This window comes from Nyctereutes procyonoides, unplaced genomic scaffold, assembly GCF_905146905.1.
Source record: "Nyctereutes procyonoides isolate TBG_1078 unplaced genomic scaffold, NYPRO_anot_genome, whole genome shotgun sequence".
Classification (NCBI taxonomy): Eukaryota; Metazoa; Chordata; class Mammalia; order Carnivora; family Canidae; genus Nyctereutes; species Nyctereutes procyonoides.
Window position 1 is genome coordinate 56,482,755 of NW_026575020.1, and position 15,684 is coordinate 56,498,438.

General features: G+C 56.5%; 1 protein-coding gene across 3 annotated transcripts in view; it reads left to right on the plus strand.

Annotated features, from left to right (window-relative positions):
* The window catches only part of MGAT5B (alpha-1,6-mannosylglycoprotein 6-beta-N-acetylglucosaminyltransferase B), a 70,375-nt gene extending 54,918 nt beyond the window's left edge, over positions 1-15,457 (plus strand). For 2 of the 3 annotated variants that reach the window (XM_055333688.1, XM_055333698.1), the window contains 6 exons: positions 4,941-5,096; positions 6,245-6,391; positions 6,545-6,661; positions 11,947-12,021; positions 13,206-13,462; positions 13,942-15,457. In XM_055333688.1, coding sequence (XP_055189663.1) covers positions 4,941-5,096; positions 6,245-6,391; positions 6,545-6,661; positions 11,947-12,021; positions 13,206-13,462; positions 13,942-14,140 — 951 coding nt within the window. In that variant the 3' untranslated portion in view covers positions 14,141-15,457. Of the gene's footprint in view, positions 1-4,940; positions 5,097-6,244; positions 6,392-6,544; positions 6,662-11,946; positions 12,026-13,205; positions 13,463-13,941 lie in introns of all 3 variants that reach the window. The other variant, XM_055333705.1, reaches the window with a different exon arrangement.
* Positions 15,458-15,684: the final 227 nt, after the last annotated feature.

Below are 15,684 nucleotides of genomic sequence, written 5' to 3' on the forward strand. Positions count from 1 at the left end.
TTCTTAGTGGATGTGCTCACGGAGTACAGAATTCTAGCTTGGCGGTTACTTTCTTTCAGTGTTTTGAAAATACTCTCTTGCCTTCTGGGTTTTGTCATTGCTTTGAGCCTTGTTTTTTCCTTAAAGGTAATTTGTCTTCTTTCTCTGCTCACTTTTAAGACCTCTGTGTGTTTGGTTTTCGGTAGACTTCCTATGACATGCCTCCGTGTTGTTCTCTCTGGATTTATCCTACATGGCATGTGTAGGTATTTTTGAATTTGTGGTTTGATCTGTCATTAGCCTTAGAAGATCCTCAGCTAGTGTCTCTCTATGTATTACTTCTGCTTCTGTCTCCTTCTTGTGCTTCTGGGGCTCTGTTTCTGCATACATTAGACTCCAATATATACCCTCATCTCTTACATTCTTTTCCGTGACTTCCACCCTGTGCTCCATCCTGGATGTTTTCTTTCGTTTTTTCATTAATGAATTCTCTCTTCAGCAGGAGCCAGTCTGCTGTGAAAATCTGTCCATTCAGTTCTTAATTTCAGCCACTAGATTTCTTACTCCTAGCATTTCCATTTGGTTTCCAACCTTATCTTCTATTTCCTTGACTACATTCAGCAGATTTATCTTGAAGTCTGTATCTGATAACTCCAGCTTTTAGATCTCCTACGGGTCTGTTTTTATTGTCCATGTCTCTTGGGTTTGTTTCTTGTTTTTTAAGTTTATTTATTTACTTTAGAGAGAGAGTGCATGCAAGCTGGGTGAGGGGCAGAGGGAGAAGAAGAGAGAGGATCCATGAGCAGAGTCCCTACTGAGCCTGGAGTCCAATGTGGGGCTTCATCCAGGACCCTGAGATCATGACCTGAGCTGAAACCAAGAGTCAGATCCTTATCTGACTGAGCCACTCAGGCACCCTTTCGTCTCTTGGGTTTTGATCATATTGTCATGTACCTGATTTTTCTAAAAATCAAGGTGTTTAGGGTGCCTGGGTGGCTCAGTTGGTGAAGCATCTTCCTTCAGCTCAGGTTATGATCCCAGGGTCCTGGAATCGAGCCCCATGTTGGGCTCCCTGCTCAGTGGGAGAACCTGCTTCTCCCTCTTCCTCTGCCCTCTCCCTCCCCTTGTGTTTTCTCCGGCTTAATCTGCTGTCTCTCTCTCTCTTCAAATAAATAAATAATCTTTTTAAAAAATCAAGTTGTTTAAATATTTCTTAAAAATAAATCTATTTTTAACAGACTTTTCTGAGACCTAATTGACATGCAGTAAACTACATGTATTTCAAATATATAATTTATAAGTTCTGACCTACATACATACCTGTGAAACCAATGCCACAGTCAGGATGGTGCATCCACTGCCCCCAGGTTCCCTTCCTCCCACCGCTCCCCTCCTCCCAGCCAGACAGCTCATAATCTCCTTTCTGTCACCACAGATTAGCCTTCATTTTCTATAATTTTATACAAATGGACTCATATGGTATATACTCTTTTTTTTTTTTGGTCTGGATCTTCTCTGAGTATAATTATTTCGAGATTCATCTGTGTTGTTGCACATATCAATTGTTGATTCCTTTTTATGGCTGAATACTTATTCTATTGCATGGGATTCCATTGTATGCCACCACACTGTTTGCATCTGTTCCCCTGTTAGTGGACCTTGGGGTTGTTTCCAGTATTTGGCCATTATGAACAAAGCTGTTATGAACATTCGTGTACAAACATTTGTACAGACATATGCTTTCATTTCTCTTGGGTAAATACCTAAGCATGGAATGGCTGGATCATATGGTAGAAATAGGTTTAACATTTTAGGAAAAGTAGTTGTAATATTTTCTGATTCTACCAGCCATATATGAGAAGTCCAGTTCCCTTACAAGGTCATCAATACTTGCGTGGTCCGTCTTTTCAATTAGAGCCATTCTACAGACGTGCGATGGTATCTAGGATTTCGACTAGTAGTTCCCTATGACTAATGATGGCATCTAGGATTTCGACTAGTAGTTCCCTATGACTAATGATGGCGAAGATATTTTTGTGTGCTTATTTGTTTTTCCTATATCTTTTTTTGGGGTAAAGTGTCTTTCAAAAAGTTTGTCCCTTTAAAGAAGTGGGCTGTTTGTTTTCTTATTATTGAGTTGTTAGAGGGATTTTTTGTTTTGTTTTGTATTTTTAGGGATTTCATTTATTTATTAGAGAGAGAGCGCGCACAAGCAGGGTGAGCAGCAGGCAGAGGGAGAGGGAGAAGCAGGCTCCCCACGGAGCAGGGACCCCGACACGGGGCTCAATCCCAGGACACCAGGATCATGAGCCAAAGGCAGACACATAACCAACTGAGCCACCGAGGCGCCCTAAGTTGTTAGAGTTCTTTACACATTCTGAATATCAGTCCTTTATCAAATATATGCTTGGCAAATATCTTCTGTCTTTGGCTTGTCTTTCTCTTAATAGCATCGTTCAAAGAGCAAAGTTCCTTATCTTAATGAAGTCCAGTGTTTTATGGATTATGTTTCTGGTGTCGTATCTAACAAATCTTTGCTTAACCTCAAGTCACAAGAGATTTTTTTCTCCTGTGCTTACTTCTGCACGTTTTATAATTTTGCATTTTGTGTTTAAGTCTATGGTCCATTTTGAATTAACTTTTATATATGATACGAAGTACAGATTGAAGTTCTAATTCGTTTCCCTTTTTTGCATGTGGATACATGATATTCTGTGACCATTGGTTGAAAAAACTATCCTTCCTCCACTGAAATGTCTTTGCACCTTTGTCAAAAATCAATTGGCCATGCGTGTGTGGGTCTATTTCTGGAATCTCTGTTCTATTCCATTGATCTGTCTGTCTTGATGCCGATAGCACACCACCTTGATTACTGTAGGTTTACAGTTAAGTCTTAAAATCAGGGAACAGAGTCGGCCTGCTTTCTTCTTTCTCAAACTTGCTTCTTCTAAGCCTCCTGGGGTTTAGACTGGGATTTCATTGTTGTTTGTTTTCTTTTGTTTTGTTTTGGAGTTCTGGAAAATTAATATAAAAATTTTAAAAATAATCTGAGGGTGATGCCCTCTTCTTCCGGAGAGGATTTTATTTTTATTTTTTATTTATTTATTTATTTATTTATTTATTTATTTATTTATTTATTTTATTTATTTATTTTAGGATTTTATTTTTAGCTTGTGGGTGGGGCTCCAACAATCTCGGATCACCTTAAGCAATGATAGGGATTGAGACTATTTAAAACAGATTCAGCCCCTGGGGTGCCTGGGTGGCTCCAGAGTTCAGCTCAGGTCCTGATCTCAGGGTCCTGGGATCCAGCCCCATGTTGGGGCTCAGTGGGGAGTCTGCTTGGGATTCTGTCTCCCTCTGCCCCTCCTGCTTGTGTTCACAGTCACTCTCTCTCTAAAATAAATAAAATTTAAAAAATAATAATAATAAAGACACTCTTCCCCCCAAATACCAATCGAGCCCCTATAGAGACTTTTCTAGCTCTGGTCCATCTTTTCTTCCAGCGTGTAATTCCTCAGAGTTCCAACCCAAAGCCTGGGTTTTCCAGCAGGGACGCCCCCTTGGCCGACCCTGAGCTCTCACTTGTCCCTCAGCTCTACAAGGCGACTGGAAGCTCTGCTTAGTCTCCTCGATGCTGACCCTGGAATCAGCAGGTGTCCCCAGGGGGGAATGCTGACCCCAGCCCCAGCCTCAATGCTCTCCTTCCCTTCTCCCAAATCTTGGTCTTGTAATTCTTCATGCTTTGTTAGACTTTTCACTACCTTCACAGAAGTTTTTCTATTTCCCCACCTGTCCTGGTTGTTCTCGGAGGCAGGGCTGGTGTGCATCACCAAGAACACCATTCCCCCGAAGAGGAAGGCCTCCTTATGAAAAATGTATGCCATTGGAGTTTCAAGATGTGAATTGTTAATTATTTGGATGTCCATTGATAACATTCTTCAAGAGAATGGTTTACAGTGCGGGCCGAAGGTCCTTGCTGTCCCACGTCGGGCTAGCCAGCAGCACAGCGAGAACCTGGCTTCTTTGTTCCTGACCTGAGGGCCTGCAGGGGTCTAGCCCTCCCTGAAGAAAACCCCTCCCGCCCCAGCCTTCTCTGTGATCTTGAAGCTCCTTTCTTGTCAGCCTATCCCTTCTCCTCTGTGAGTCAAAAGCCCCCAGGAAGTAGAGCCCAGTGGCAGACCTCATGCCTACCCCTACTGAGGTCCTACACTGACCACAGCTCCTGGCCCAGGGCCCTGGCTCTGGGGTCAGATGGGTGCCCAGGGGAGGAGCTGTTATCTACTGTCTGTGCCCTGCCTCCCATTGTCCCCTTCCCCCAAAGCTGGGCCTGTTTCTTTCCCTCTTGGACTGGGTGGGCAGAAAGCAGAGCCTGGATGTGGAACTCAAGTCTGGAGGGGCTGAGCCTTTGCTAGTTTGGGGGGGTTTGCCCCCAGGTGTCCCCTCAAGGATGTGGGTTCCGTCATGTCCTTGCTATGCTCCCAGCAGCGAGCTCAGTTCCAACACATAGCAAGTGCTCTATAAAAATGTGCCCCGTGGCTGGAGGGAGGAGAGGGAGAAGAGAGGGGAGAGTGGGTAGATGGAAGGAGGGGATGAGTGGACAGACGGAGGGATGGAGGGATGGAGGGAATGGATAACCTTGGCCCCACAGCTCCTCAGATGCTCTTAGAGATACCAGGAGTTCGGAGGATTTAATGCCTTTAAATATGCATCCCCACAGGATTTCTTTGCAAAGAAAACAGTTCCATGGCTAAAAATAGTCCAGTCCAACCTCCACAACTCACAGATGAAGAGAACGAGGACCAGAGGGGAGGGGCTTCACCCAGGGTCACGCAGCTGGTTGATGGCTGACCTAAGACTGGCCCCACATTTTCTGACTTCCAGACCAGGGGTGTTTCTTCGGACAGCTCTGCCTTCCACAGTTGGAGCGAGGCTCCCATCTCCACCTCTTCCTCTTCCAGGGGAAGGAGAAGTTCCTGGGCATCTTGAACAAGTATATGGAGATTCATGGCACCGTGTACTACGAGAGCCAGCGGCCCCCCGAGGTCCCGGCCTTTGTGAAGAACCACGGCCTCTTGCCACAGCCTGAGTTCCAGCAGCTGCTGCGCAAGGCCAAGGTGAGCCCCACCATGGCCCTGACCATCCTCACTCTGGCCTGACCACAGACACCGAAGGGGGACACCCCAAGTGCCCCTGCTCTGGGCCCACCGTGCCTGCCACCATTGTTTGTGGCCTCTTCCATGTGTCGATGTACCCCAGCATGCTCTGCTCCCCTGAGGCTCCTGTCCAGGCCTCATGCCCTCCTACCCTGAGCCTCCTGTCCGGGCCTTATGCTGGGCCTGAGCCTCCTGTCCAAGTCTCCCGGGGCCTGGAAAGAGCTGGGGACAGAGCTGGGAGTGCTCACCAAGGAGGGACCTGGGCAGGGCCAGCGGAGCTGAGCCCAGCAATGGGGGAGAGGAAGTGGGCTGCCCTCCTCACCCCATCAGTACCAGGGCAGCCCAGCGGACTCCTGGGTCAGGCCTAGCTTTGAGAGCCACTGAAGGGATGCAGGGCAGGCTGAGGGCACGTCCTGGCTGGAGTTCCCTGGGGCTCCTGTTCTGATTGCTTCTGGAAGTCCTGTGCTGTATTCCTGGAGCAGCAGCTGGTGCAGCAGGTGAGACTCTGCTGCTGGGCCCTGAGGGGTCAGCGGAGGCTGGGGGGCCTCCAGCCAGCGTCCAGGTCCTCTCCTGACTCTCTGATCTAGCCACAGCTCTTTCCTCAGGCTTCCTGGACGTGTGTGTGTGTGTGTGTGTGTGTGTGTTGGGGCAGCAGGAGAGGCTTTGTGCCGTGAATAACCTGAACAACCTTACACAGCAGCCCGGGGTTCAGAATCCTTTATCGATTGCCTTCTGGGGCCCAGCCCCATGAGCACCCCTGGCACAAGTTAGGCGCCAAATGATTGTTTCCAGGATGAGTAAAGGTCCTTCCAGTTCAGCTGTGGCTGTGGGTGAAGCCTTCCGAGCTTCAGACCCTCAGTTTTCTCTTTCCTCCCCTCCAGAACCATAGCCCCCTGGAGCAGGAAAGGCCACTGATATTACCTAATCGGACCTCCTCGTTTCACAAACGGGGAAACTGAGGCCCAGAGAGGGGAAGCACATGGTCTTCCAACTGAGGCCCAGATGGTCTGGGCCGTCTTGACACCGCCCCCCCCCCAGGCTGCCTCCCTCAATGTCCCGACCCCGGCTTGCGGGGGCCCTCCCTGACCATTGCGCCCCTCGCCCCTCAGCTCTTCATAGGCTTCGGCTTCCCGTACGAGGGCCCCGCGCCCCTGGAGGCCATCGCCAACGGCTGCGTGTTCCTGCAGTCGCGCTTCAGCCCGCCCCACAGCTCCCTCAACCACGAGTTCTTCCGCGGCAAGCCCACCTCCAGAGAGGTGAGCGGGGAGGGCCTGGCGGGGGGGCCCTGCCGGTCCTGGAAGAGGGGCACCGGGCGAGGGCGTGGGGGGACCAGGGGCAGGGGCGCCTCCCTGTTGCCCAGGCCGGCCTGGCGGGCAGGGGGAGAAGCTGCTGCTCCCTGCGCCCGCCAGGTGTTCTCCCAGCATCCCTATGCGGAGAACTTCATCGGCAAGCCCCACGTGTGGACCGTCGACTACAACAACTCGGAGGAGTTCGAGGCAGCCATCAAGGCCATCATGAGAACGCAGGTGAGGTTCAGACCCCTCGGGGCTGCCACTAGCTGCTGGGGCGGGGTGTTCGCTGTGATTAGGAAGAGGTGGCCCTCCTGGTGAATTCAGACTCGCAGGCCTGGGTTGGCAAATTTGACCCGGTGGGGAGGGTGGGGAGAGGGGCAGGGAAATGCCTTTGTGCCGTGAGCAACCTGCACAACCTTACATGGCCGCGCGGTCCGGAATCACGTTTTAAGCACCGTCGGAGGCTAAGCCCCGTGGGCACCCCCAGAGTTGGGGCTGAGCAAATGTTCTCAGTATTAGGGCCCGCAGGGTCTCTGAACTCTGCTGGCGTGTGGGCCCGTGGCCTGTCGACAGCGTACCTCAAACTCTAAACGTGTACACAGGTCGCCTGGGGATCTTGGTAAAACGCAGGTTTGGATTCAGCAGGTCTGGGTTGGGGCTGAAATCCTGCATTTCTCTCAAGGTCAGGGGTGGTGGCAGGCCTAGGGCCACCCCTTGAGTAGCAAGGGGAAGAACTTTCTGGGTTTCCTTCAGCAGGTATGTGAGCGCTGGCGGGCACGGGCAGGGAGGGAGCCACGGGGGGCTTGACAGGTCGCCTCGCAGTTCGGCTCGCGGCCTCCGATGGCCCCGTGCTCCTCTGGGCCCCTCACTTTGGAAAGGGGGTCAGACCATGCAGACGGCGCTCTGCTCACCGTGACCCCCCACCCCTGGGCCCCACTTCTTGCTGTAGCCTGGACGCGAGGCGGAACAACAATAAGCAGCCCAGCCGCTGTCCCCTTCTTTGCCCAACACCACGTTCACCGGGTGCCCTCCCGGGGGTGCGTACCGCTCAGGGTGGGCTTCGGGGGCTGGGAGGGCCTGCAGAGCCTTGGCCTCGGCAGGAGTGACATGATAGGCTCCTTCCGCAGGGGACACAGCTGGACCCCGGGAGCTGGGGGCACTGCCAGTCTCGAGGGCAGAGCCTAGAGGGATGGCCACCCCACAGGGGGACCCCCGGGCTCAGCTTCGGGCCTACGGCCCTGCCTGGTTGTCCTTGCATTTTTTTTCTGTAACACTCCCCTGCGTTCGCTGTCACTCGCTCCCAGCTCCCAGCGTTTGTTCGGACCCCCAGCGTTTGTTGCCCGCCTCTGCAGATGCCCCCCTTCCCCCGAAAACCCCTACCTCCCTCGCCGGCTCCATTCCTCCACTGGCCACACCCTCGTCCTTCCGTTCTTCAGTCCGGGAGTGAGTGTTTGTCTAGGGAAGTGCCCAGAAGAACACTGCTGTGTCTTAGCCTAGTTGTGGCGGACAGATGGATGGATGGACGTGGCCGGGTTGACCTGCAGGGTGGCTGAGCCCCTGGCCCCGCCCCAAGCAGTGGTGGGGAGCCCCCCCACTCCTTAAGCATCAACATGAGCGAATGTCTACTGTGAGCCCCCCCCCCAGGTCTCGGGCCGTCTCTGATGGGGCTCCTCCAGGAGGTGACCCCCAAGGCACAAGCTGCTGGTTTGGGAAGTTATCCCAGGAAGGAGGAAGGTCCTGGAGTGACCAAGTGAGATGGTGTGTTATGGGGTAGGTCACCCCTGCTGGCACCTGGTGCTCACTGCCCACCGGGGGGGGGGGGACTCTGACAGGTGGATAGGTCACATCCCAGATTGTCCTACCTGAGAGTGGAGTAAACGGGGGGGTGGGGGGGTTATCTGCCAGCTCCATCCATCACGGGCTGAGGGCTGCACCTGGGGACCCTTGAGCAAGCTGGAGATGGCCCTTCGGTGAGGGGCTCTCCAGGTGGCCTCAGTCCAGAAGAAAGGAGGCACTGCCAAAACCTGACCGACCCCAGCCCCAAATGGTGGCACAGCACTCTACATCCCAGGTGGCCGCTGCATCGGAAGGCCCCCCAACAAGGCACAGAGCTACCCTGGAGGGGAACCCCCTGCCCCTCCACATTCTCCTCCTGCTCCTTCTCCCCTCCCCCTGGTAAAGCAATCCTCCAGGGCCTCTGTCACAGGGGACAAGGACAGGGGTGGAAGGGGAGGCCTGCAAGGCTTGTGCCCACCCCCAGAGCTCAGGTCAGGCCCAACCTGCAAGATCTAGTGCCGAGCAAAAGGAGCGAGATAGTGGCTGGACCCTCCAGAAGCTGGTGACAGCGGCTCCCCGGGTGAAGGGCCTGGATGTCTGCCGAGGGAGGGAAACTTACTTTTGATCATTTTTCCTTTTGATTTTTTTTTTTTACACAAACACCTGTTTAATTTTGTTAATTAAAAGATCACAGTAACCAAAGGGTCCGGGAACCAAGGTTTGGCAAATCTGCCAAGCTGGCACTGGCAGGTGGGCCCCAAACCCTGCCTTTAGCCCCTTCAGGGGTCCCATTCCACCTCCTGGGCCGTTCACCCCCTGACCCAAGAACCACCTGGGAGGTGTTGTTTAAAATGCAGGTCCTGGGCCTGTCTTCTGATTTTAAAGATTTTTTTTTTGAGAGAGAGAGAGAGAGAGAGAGAGAATGAGCGGGGGAGGGGGGCAGAGGGAGGAGAAGCAGGTGCCCTCCCGCGAGAAGAGGGGACATCGCGGCCGACACTACCCAATGTCCCAGAAAAAGGGGGCCGAGCAGGGAGCCCGTTGGACATGGGGCTCCATCCCAGGACCCCAGGATCATGACCTGAGCTGAAGGCACTTAACCGCCAGAGCCCCCCAACCTTCTCCCCCCATCCCCAGGTCCGGTGATTTTAAAGGACCGGGTGTGGCCTTGGCATCTGCATTTTCCACGAGCACCCTGGGCCGCTCTCATAATCCTATTTTAGAGAACTGATTGAGGGCGCAGCTTGTTCTGTGAGTCTTGGGGCCTTTCACGGGGAGGGGGAGACAAGACGAACAAGGAGGAGCTAGGAGAGACTCCGGGTGGGTGGGTTTGCCGGTGGCACCTCCACTGGGGGGGAGGCCGGGCCAGCACCTGCCCACCCCTCCCTCCCTCCCACGCTCATTGCAGCGCGGGACCAGCACCTGCCAGCCCGTCGAGACTGATTACTGCGCGCACCTGTAACGAGGCCTAATGAGGGTAATTTCCAGGCAGGCCGGCTCCTCCGGCGAGATTCATGGCAGGTGGGACGTGGCTGGCTGATGCGAATTAGCGGGTGACGTGGGCTTCAAGGGGGGGCGGTGATGGAGGGAGGGGTGCTGCTGCGGAGCAGGAAGAGTGACATCTGGAGGGGAACTCTGTCCCCTGGGGGGGCGTCTATAACCAGAGCTGGAAGTCTTGTACCCCAGGGGTGTCCGGGGAACCGGGGAACCCCGGCCATGGACGGCATAGACCCGGAAGGGCTGCGCGGTGGCTGGGCTGTGCGGTGGCGGCCAGAGGTGGGTGCTGGGATTCTCGGGGATCCCGAGCCGCCCCTGGATTAAGAATAGCCGCTCACAGTGGGAAATGGGGGCAGGGCTGGATGGGCAGGCTCTTGTCCCAAGAATCTTCTGGTGGCCTGAACCCATGCGCCCCTGGGGCGCTCCTCAGCCTGACGGTCAGGGGTGCCCCCAGGATGGGCCTCCAGCCCTTTGAGGTGGGGTCTGCAGGGAGCAGGACTGCGCGGCGCACCCAGTGGGCTCGAGGAGGGGGACAGAGGCCACTCCCCCTTGGGCACAGGTGTCAGCCCACACTGCCTGGGCTGCTGGCAGGAAAAGGGCAAGAATCAGGATCCGGCCGGGTCAGGTGGGTGCCCAGCCCCACACATACAACACAGATATGTGCAGATTCGCACAGCACACACACACAGGTTTGTACACACGTGCACACACTACACAATACACATGTATACACAAAACATAGATACATATACACACACAATATGCCACATACGCACACGTGCATACACTGCACACATAGATACACATATGCACACATATACACAATACACACAAAACACATGCCTACACACAATACATCATATACGCACGTGTACACACACTTGCACAGATGTGCACACAGCACATACATATGCACATGTATACACAATACACACATATCATATACACACATGTGCACACACTTGCACACATATATACACAATGCACACAGCACATACATGTACACACATATACACAATACAAAACAGATACGCATACATGCATCATATATGCACTGTACACGTGTGCACACTTGCACATGCATAGCACACATAGCACATACATATACACAACACACGCATACACACAAAATGCATGCATACATACATCATATGTGCTCGTGTACATGCGGTGCACACACTTGTACACACATAGATATATATGTACAGCACGCACATGCACACACAACAGACACGCCTACATACAATATGTCATATACACACATGTACACACACTTGCACACACACGGGACAAGGGAGGTCGAAGGCCCGTGTGCGTCTGGGATGGGTCATCCACACCGCCCCCCCCCCAGCCCTCGGTTTCCTCTGAGGGGCCGTGTGCTAGGTGGGGTAAACAGAGCGGGTTTGGTCAGGTTAGAAGAGTGGAGAGGAGGTGCGGTACCCCCCCACAGGAGGTGGGCACCCCCTTTCAGGCTTCTCCCCATCCCCCTTGCTCCTCACCCCGTCTGCTCCCAGCCACCCCCCGTGCGGGTGCTTTGTAACCGTTGGCTATTTCACGGATGGCCTGTGGCCTCCCCTGGGGGCAGGTGCCCTCCGTAGTTCCCAGGTGCCTGCCCGGGCAGGAAGCCTTACAGATCCGTCTCATTCCATCTGACCGGGAGCTGCTCCCGTGTTCCTTTTCGTGAACATTCTATGTTCTGGGCAGAATGCGGGCAGAGCTGGAGGTGCTGTTTCCTGAGCACCTACTGTATACAGGTACTATGCCAGGCGGTGGACTCGATGGTGGACGAGTCCTAGTCCATTTCTCAAGGGACCTGTAACCTGAGAGACACGAGGGAGAAATCAGAAATGATGACAGGTGCTGGAGGAATTCTTAGGTGCCACGAAGGAAAGTGGTCCTGTCACGGGTGGGGCTGGGGCTCAGGGACCGCTTCCTGGAGGAGGGGGTCACCCAAGAGGGGAGGGTGGATCCATCTGGCTTGGCTGTGGGAAGAGCAGGCATCAGAGCCCAGGAGGGGATGGGGATGGGAGCTGTGCAGCTGGGAAGGGGCAGAGGGAGTGGGGCCACCTCCAGGACCACGGGAGGGGTCACCGGAGATCTGAGTGGAGGGCCAGGTAGATGGGGTGGTGGGCTCCCTGGGCACAGCAGATTTCTGCCCCCCAATGCTGAGCCTGGCCGGCCCCCAGCAGCCAGGCCTAGTGGGGCCTGGGGCTCCTCCTGCCCCATGTGTCTGCCCATCTCTCCCACAGGTAGACCCCTACCTGCCCTACGAGTACACCTGTGAGGGGATGCTGGAGCGAATCCACGCCTACATCCAGCACCAAGTAGGTGGGCCCTCCCCTCTCTGCCCCAGGGATAGGGGGGTGGGGACTGCCCCAAACCCCATCAGACCAGAGGAGGGGGTCTAGCCAGCTCCATCGTCTGGGGAAGCTCTCTCCACGCAGGGCTCTGTGCCCCGTAAACTCCTGCTCCTGCTCCTCTCAGTTTCCTTTTCCTGCAGATGCTGGGGGGGGGGGGAGTTGGGAGATGCAGGGGCATCCTGCTCTCCTCCTGCTCCAAGTCCAGGCCTGGGAGGCCCCTGGGGTCACCAGCTCTAGAGCCCAGCCCCCTACCACCACACAGAAGCACAGACCGTTATTTTTATTTTGATAAAGAACTTGCTTGAAAGTTTGGTACCTGATTGAGTGGCAGGTACAGAAGGCGTCCACCCCCATCCCACCCCCAGGGATGAGGACTCTGGTGAGAACCCAGGGGACGGGGCTGCTGGAGAAGCAGGGGATCTGAGCCTCCCGAGGGCTGGCAGGTGGCCTTCCAGGCTCGGGGTTTCTGGGGCCGGTGGCCGGGAGTGGCAGGGCCTGGCTGGGCCACGGGACTGGGTGTAAGGTGCTTTATAACTACTTGGTATTCAGACGGAGCACATGTGGCCTGTGTCTGGGCTGGAGAGAAGTTCTAGATCATTAGGTTTACGGACAGGGATACTGAGAGCCCGGGACTCTCAGCCCCCAGCCTCCCACAGGGATGTCACCATGAGGCTCATGGAAACATTTGTCGGGCCCTGCAGGTGGTCCCTGGAGCTGACCCCGGCGAGGAGGGCCCCTGCCCCTCGGGTCAGCCCCAGCCCCCCCCCCCCCCCGCCCCACCGCAGGTAGGGCACATGAGCCTCAGGGCAGAAACTCTGAGCCCAGCTGAAGTGTGACCGGCAGTGAGGCGGTGCAGGGGGGTCGGCACCCAGGCTGGCCCCTGCCATCCAGCTGTGAGGTCGGCACAGGGCCCGTGACCTCTCTGAGCCCCATAAAATAGCGGGGGACGTGTTAGGACACTTCTGCTGGGGCTGCCTCCAGGCATAAATGACATAAGGTGCGGAAGTCTGCCTGGCGTTCAGGGAGCTCCCAGGTGGTGTGGCTGCTGTGGTGGCAAGGCCATGCGCCCAAGTGTCAGCCGGTGGCATCTGGGTCCCATTTCCCCGTCTAATGCTGCTTCCCCCCACCCCCCGCTCCCCGCCGGCCAGGACTTCTGTGCAGCCCCCGGCCCTGCCCCAGGAGGGGCCCGAGCCCCACAGAGCCCCTTCGTCCTGGCCCCCAATGCCACCCACCTGGAGTGGGCCCAGAATGCCAGCGTGGCCCCCGGGGCCTGGCCCCCAGCACACTCCCTCCGGGCCTGGCTGGCCACCGCCGGGAGGGCCTGCACCGACGCCTGCCTGGACCATGGGCTGATTTGCGAGCCGTCCTTCTTCCCCTTCCTCAACAGCCAGGACGCCTTCCAGAAGTAAGTGAGCCCCCCGCCCGCCCGCCCACCTGGGCTGACCCAGCCTCGCTCCCCTGCAGCTCCTCGCCCCGTAACTGCCCTGTCACCGCCCTGCCAACGGGTGGAGGGGGGCTGATGCTCTCCTGTGAGTCAGGAAGAACCCAGAAGGGACCACGGACAGGTGTCCATGTCACGGGTGCCCCCCCACCCCCCCACCCTCCCGCCGTGGTGAAGCCTCAGCCCCAAACCACCAGCACAGAAGCCGCTGCCAGTCCCCCTCCCCGCCCCACCCCTCCCTCAGCCTCTGTCCAGCCTGTCTGGGCATCTTCTAGGTCCAGGCCAGGAAAGCGGCCCAGGGTTCCTCCCAGCCCAGCCACCCCCCTGTACCCCTCTCCCCCAGCGGGGATGTGGCCCGGGGTTTGTCCTGCCGTCCCCTAGAATCATCTTCCCTGGTTGGGGCCGGGCCGGGGCCGTGACCGCTGCCCGCGGTGCCCGTCCAGGCTGCGGGTGCCCTGTGACAGCACGGAGTCGGAGATGAACCACCTGTACCCGGCCTTCGCCCAGCCCGGCCGCGAGTGCTTCCTGCAGAAGGAGCCCCTGCTCTTCAGCTGCGCGGGCTCCAGCACCAAGTACCACCGGCTCTGCCCCTGCCGAGACTTCCGCAAGGGCCAAGTGGCCCTGTGCCAGGACTGTCTGTGAGGGCACCCACCCGTCCGGCCCTCCCTGCCGCGGAGAAAGCACCAGCAGATTCTGACCTCCAGCGCCCTGCCCTCCCCTCGACTCCTCCCACGCTGGAGCTTCCTTCCTTGGCCAGGAAGCGGGCAGAGCAGATACACGCACAGGGCTGCGGGCCCAGGGCTACGGGCCGGCCACTCATCCAGGTGCCGGGCGCCCACCCGGCTGGGCTCCTCGACCTCCTCCCGGGGCTCGTGGCAGTGTCCTGGCCGAGCGGCTGTGGGACCGGTCAGAGGGCCGCCCTGGCAGGAGCAGGTGCTCGGAGGCCCCTTGCTTCCGTGCCAGCCCAGTTCTGGACCAGACTGACGGCCCTGGCCCTTCGAAGGCCCAGGATGGGGCTCCAGAATGTATGAGGAGGGAGCAGGGGCAGTGCTCGCCCGCCCCCCACCCCCACCAAGGGTCTGGGGAGAGGGCAGTGACGTGTGAGGGATCAGCCTCATCCCTCTATGGTTGTTTGGGGTGTGGACCAAAAGGACCAGGGAGTGGGGGAAGACCAGGCGGGATACCCTGTTCCTGCCTCCTCTCAGCCCCATCCCCCCGCCTTTGCAAACTCCCCCTCCATCCTATATTGGGGAGCACAGTGAGAGTGTGGGGACCACCTAGCCCCCTGGGTTGAACTCTTTCTGTCTCCTGCTTGCTCCAGCTCTCTCCACTTTGGGCTTCTCCTGAAACTCATCCTGGCATGACTGCAATTCCAGGCCGTGGATTTGTCCCCAGAGCCTCTGTCCCCACCCCAGCAGGCTTGGGAACCTGCCCCCCGCCCCCAGCGTCTCTTGTAGGCAAAGGCTTGGGATGGAGCTTCAGCCTCGTGGCACGCCCAGCCCAGCTCCTGGCTTCCCAGGCCCGCTGGCCCCCAGGTAGTCCCCGCTCCGATGCTGCCCGTCCTTTGCCTCGAGCTTCCTCCAACCTCAAACCACCTCTGGACCCACCCATCATCTCTGTGTGGCATGCCTGCCCGGCCCCATGATGTCCCCTTCCCCTCCTCCCCCTGCCCAGAGCCCTGCCTGGTTAAGCCGGTGGGGCCTTCAGAGACACTGCCACCCCACTCCCGTTTTATAATCCCACCTCCTACCCCCACCCAGGCCTGCCCCTCCACCCTGCCTGGGAGCCCTGAGAGCTGGGAAAGGGGAGGAGCCCATCCAAGACCGCCCCCCTGTGGCCACAGGAGCTCCATGGCCACCAGGGACCTGACCTGTTGGGGGCAAGCAATAGAGACACTCTTTTCTCTCTCTCTCTTTTTTTAAAGATTTATTTCTTGAAATAATAAATATTTTATTGGGATGTGAGGTGCAGAGGAGGAGCGTGCTGTTTCTTGTCTTTTCCTGGGATGCCCAGGGCGAGGGGCTGGCTCTGTTGGGGCCCCAGGCCCCTGCTGCCCTTTGTCACTTGCTGCACACAGGGTGCTTGGGGCCCCAGAGCTGGCGCTCTCTGGGTCAGGCTGCGCCGCACTGAGACTCTGCACCCGGCTCTGTTCACCTCGGCCTGGCCTCTGGGAGGTCAGAGAGCAC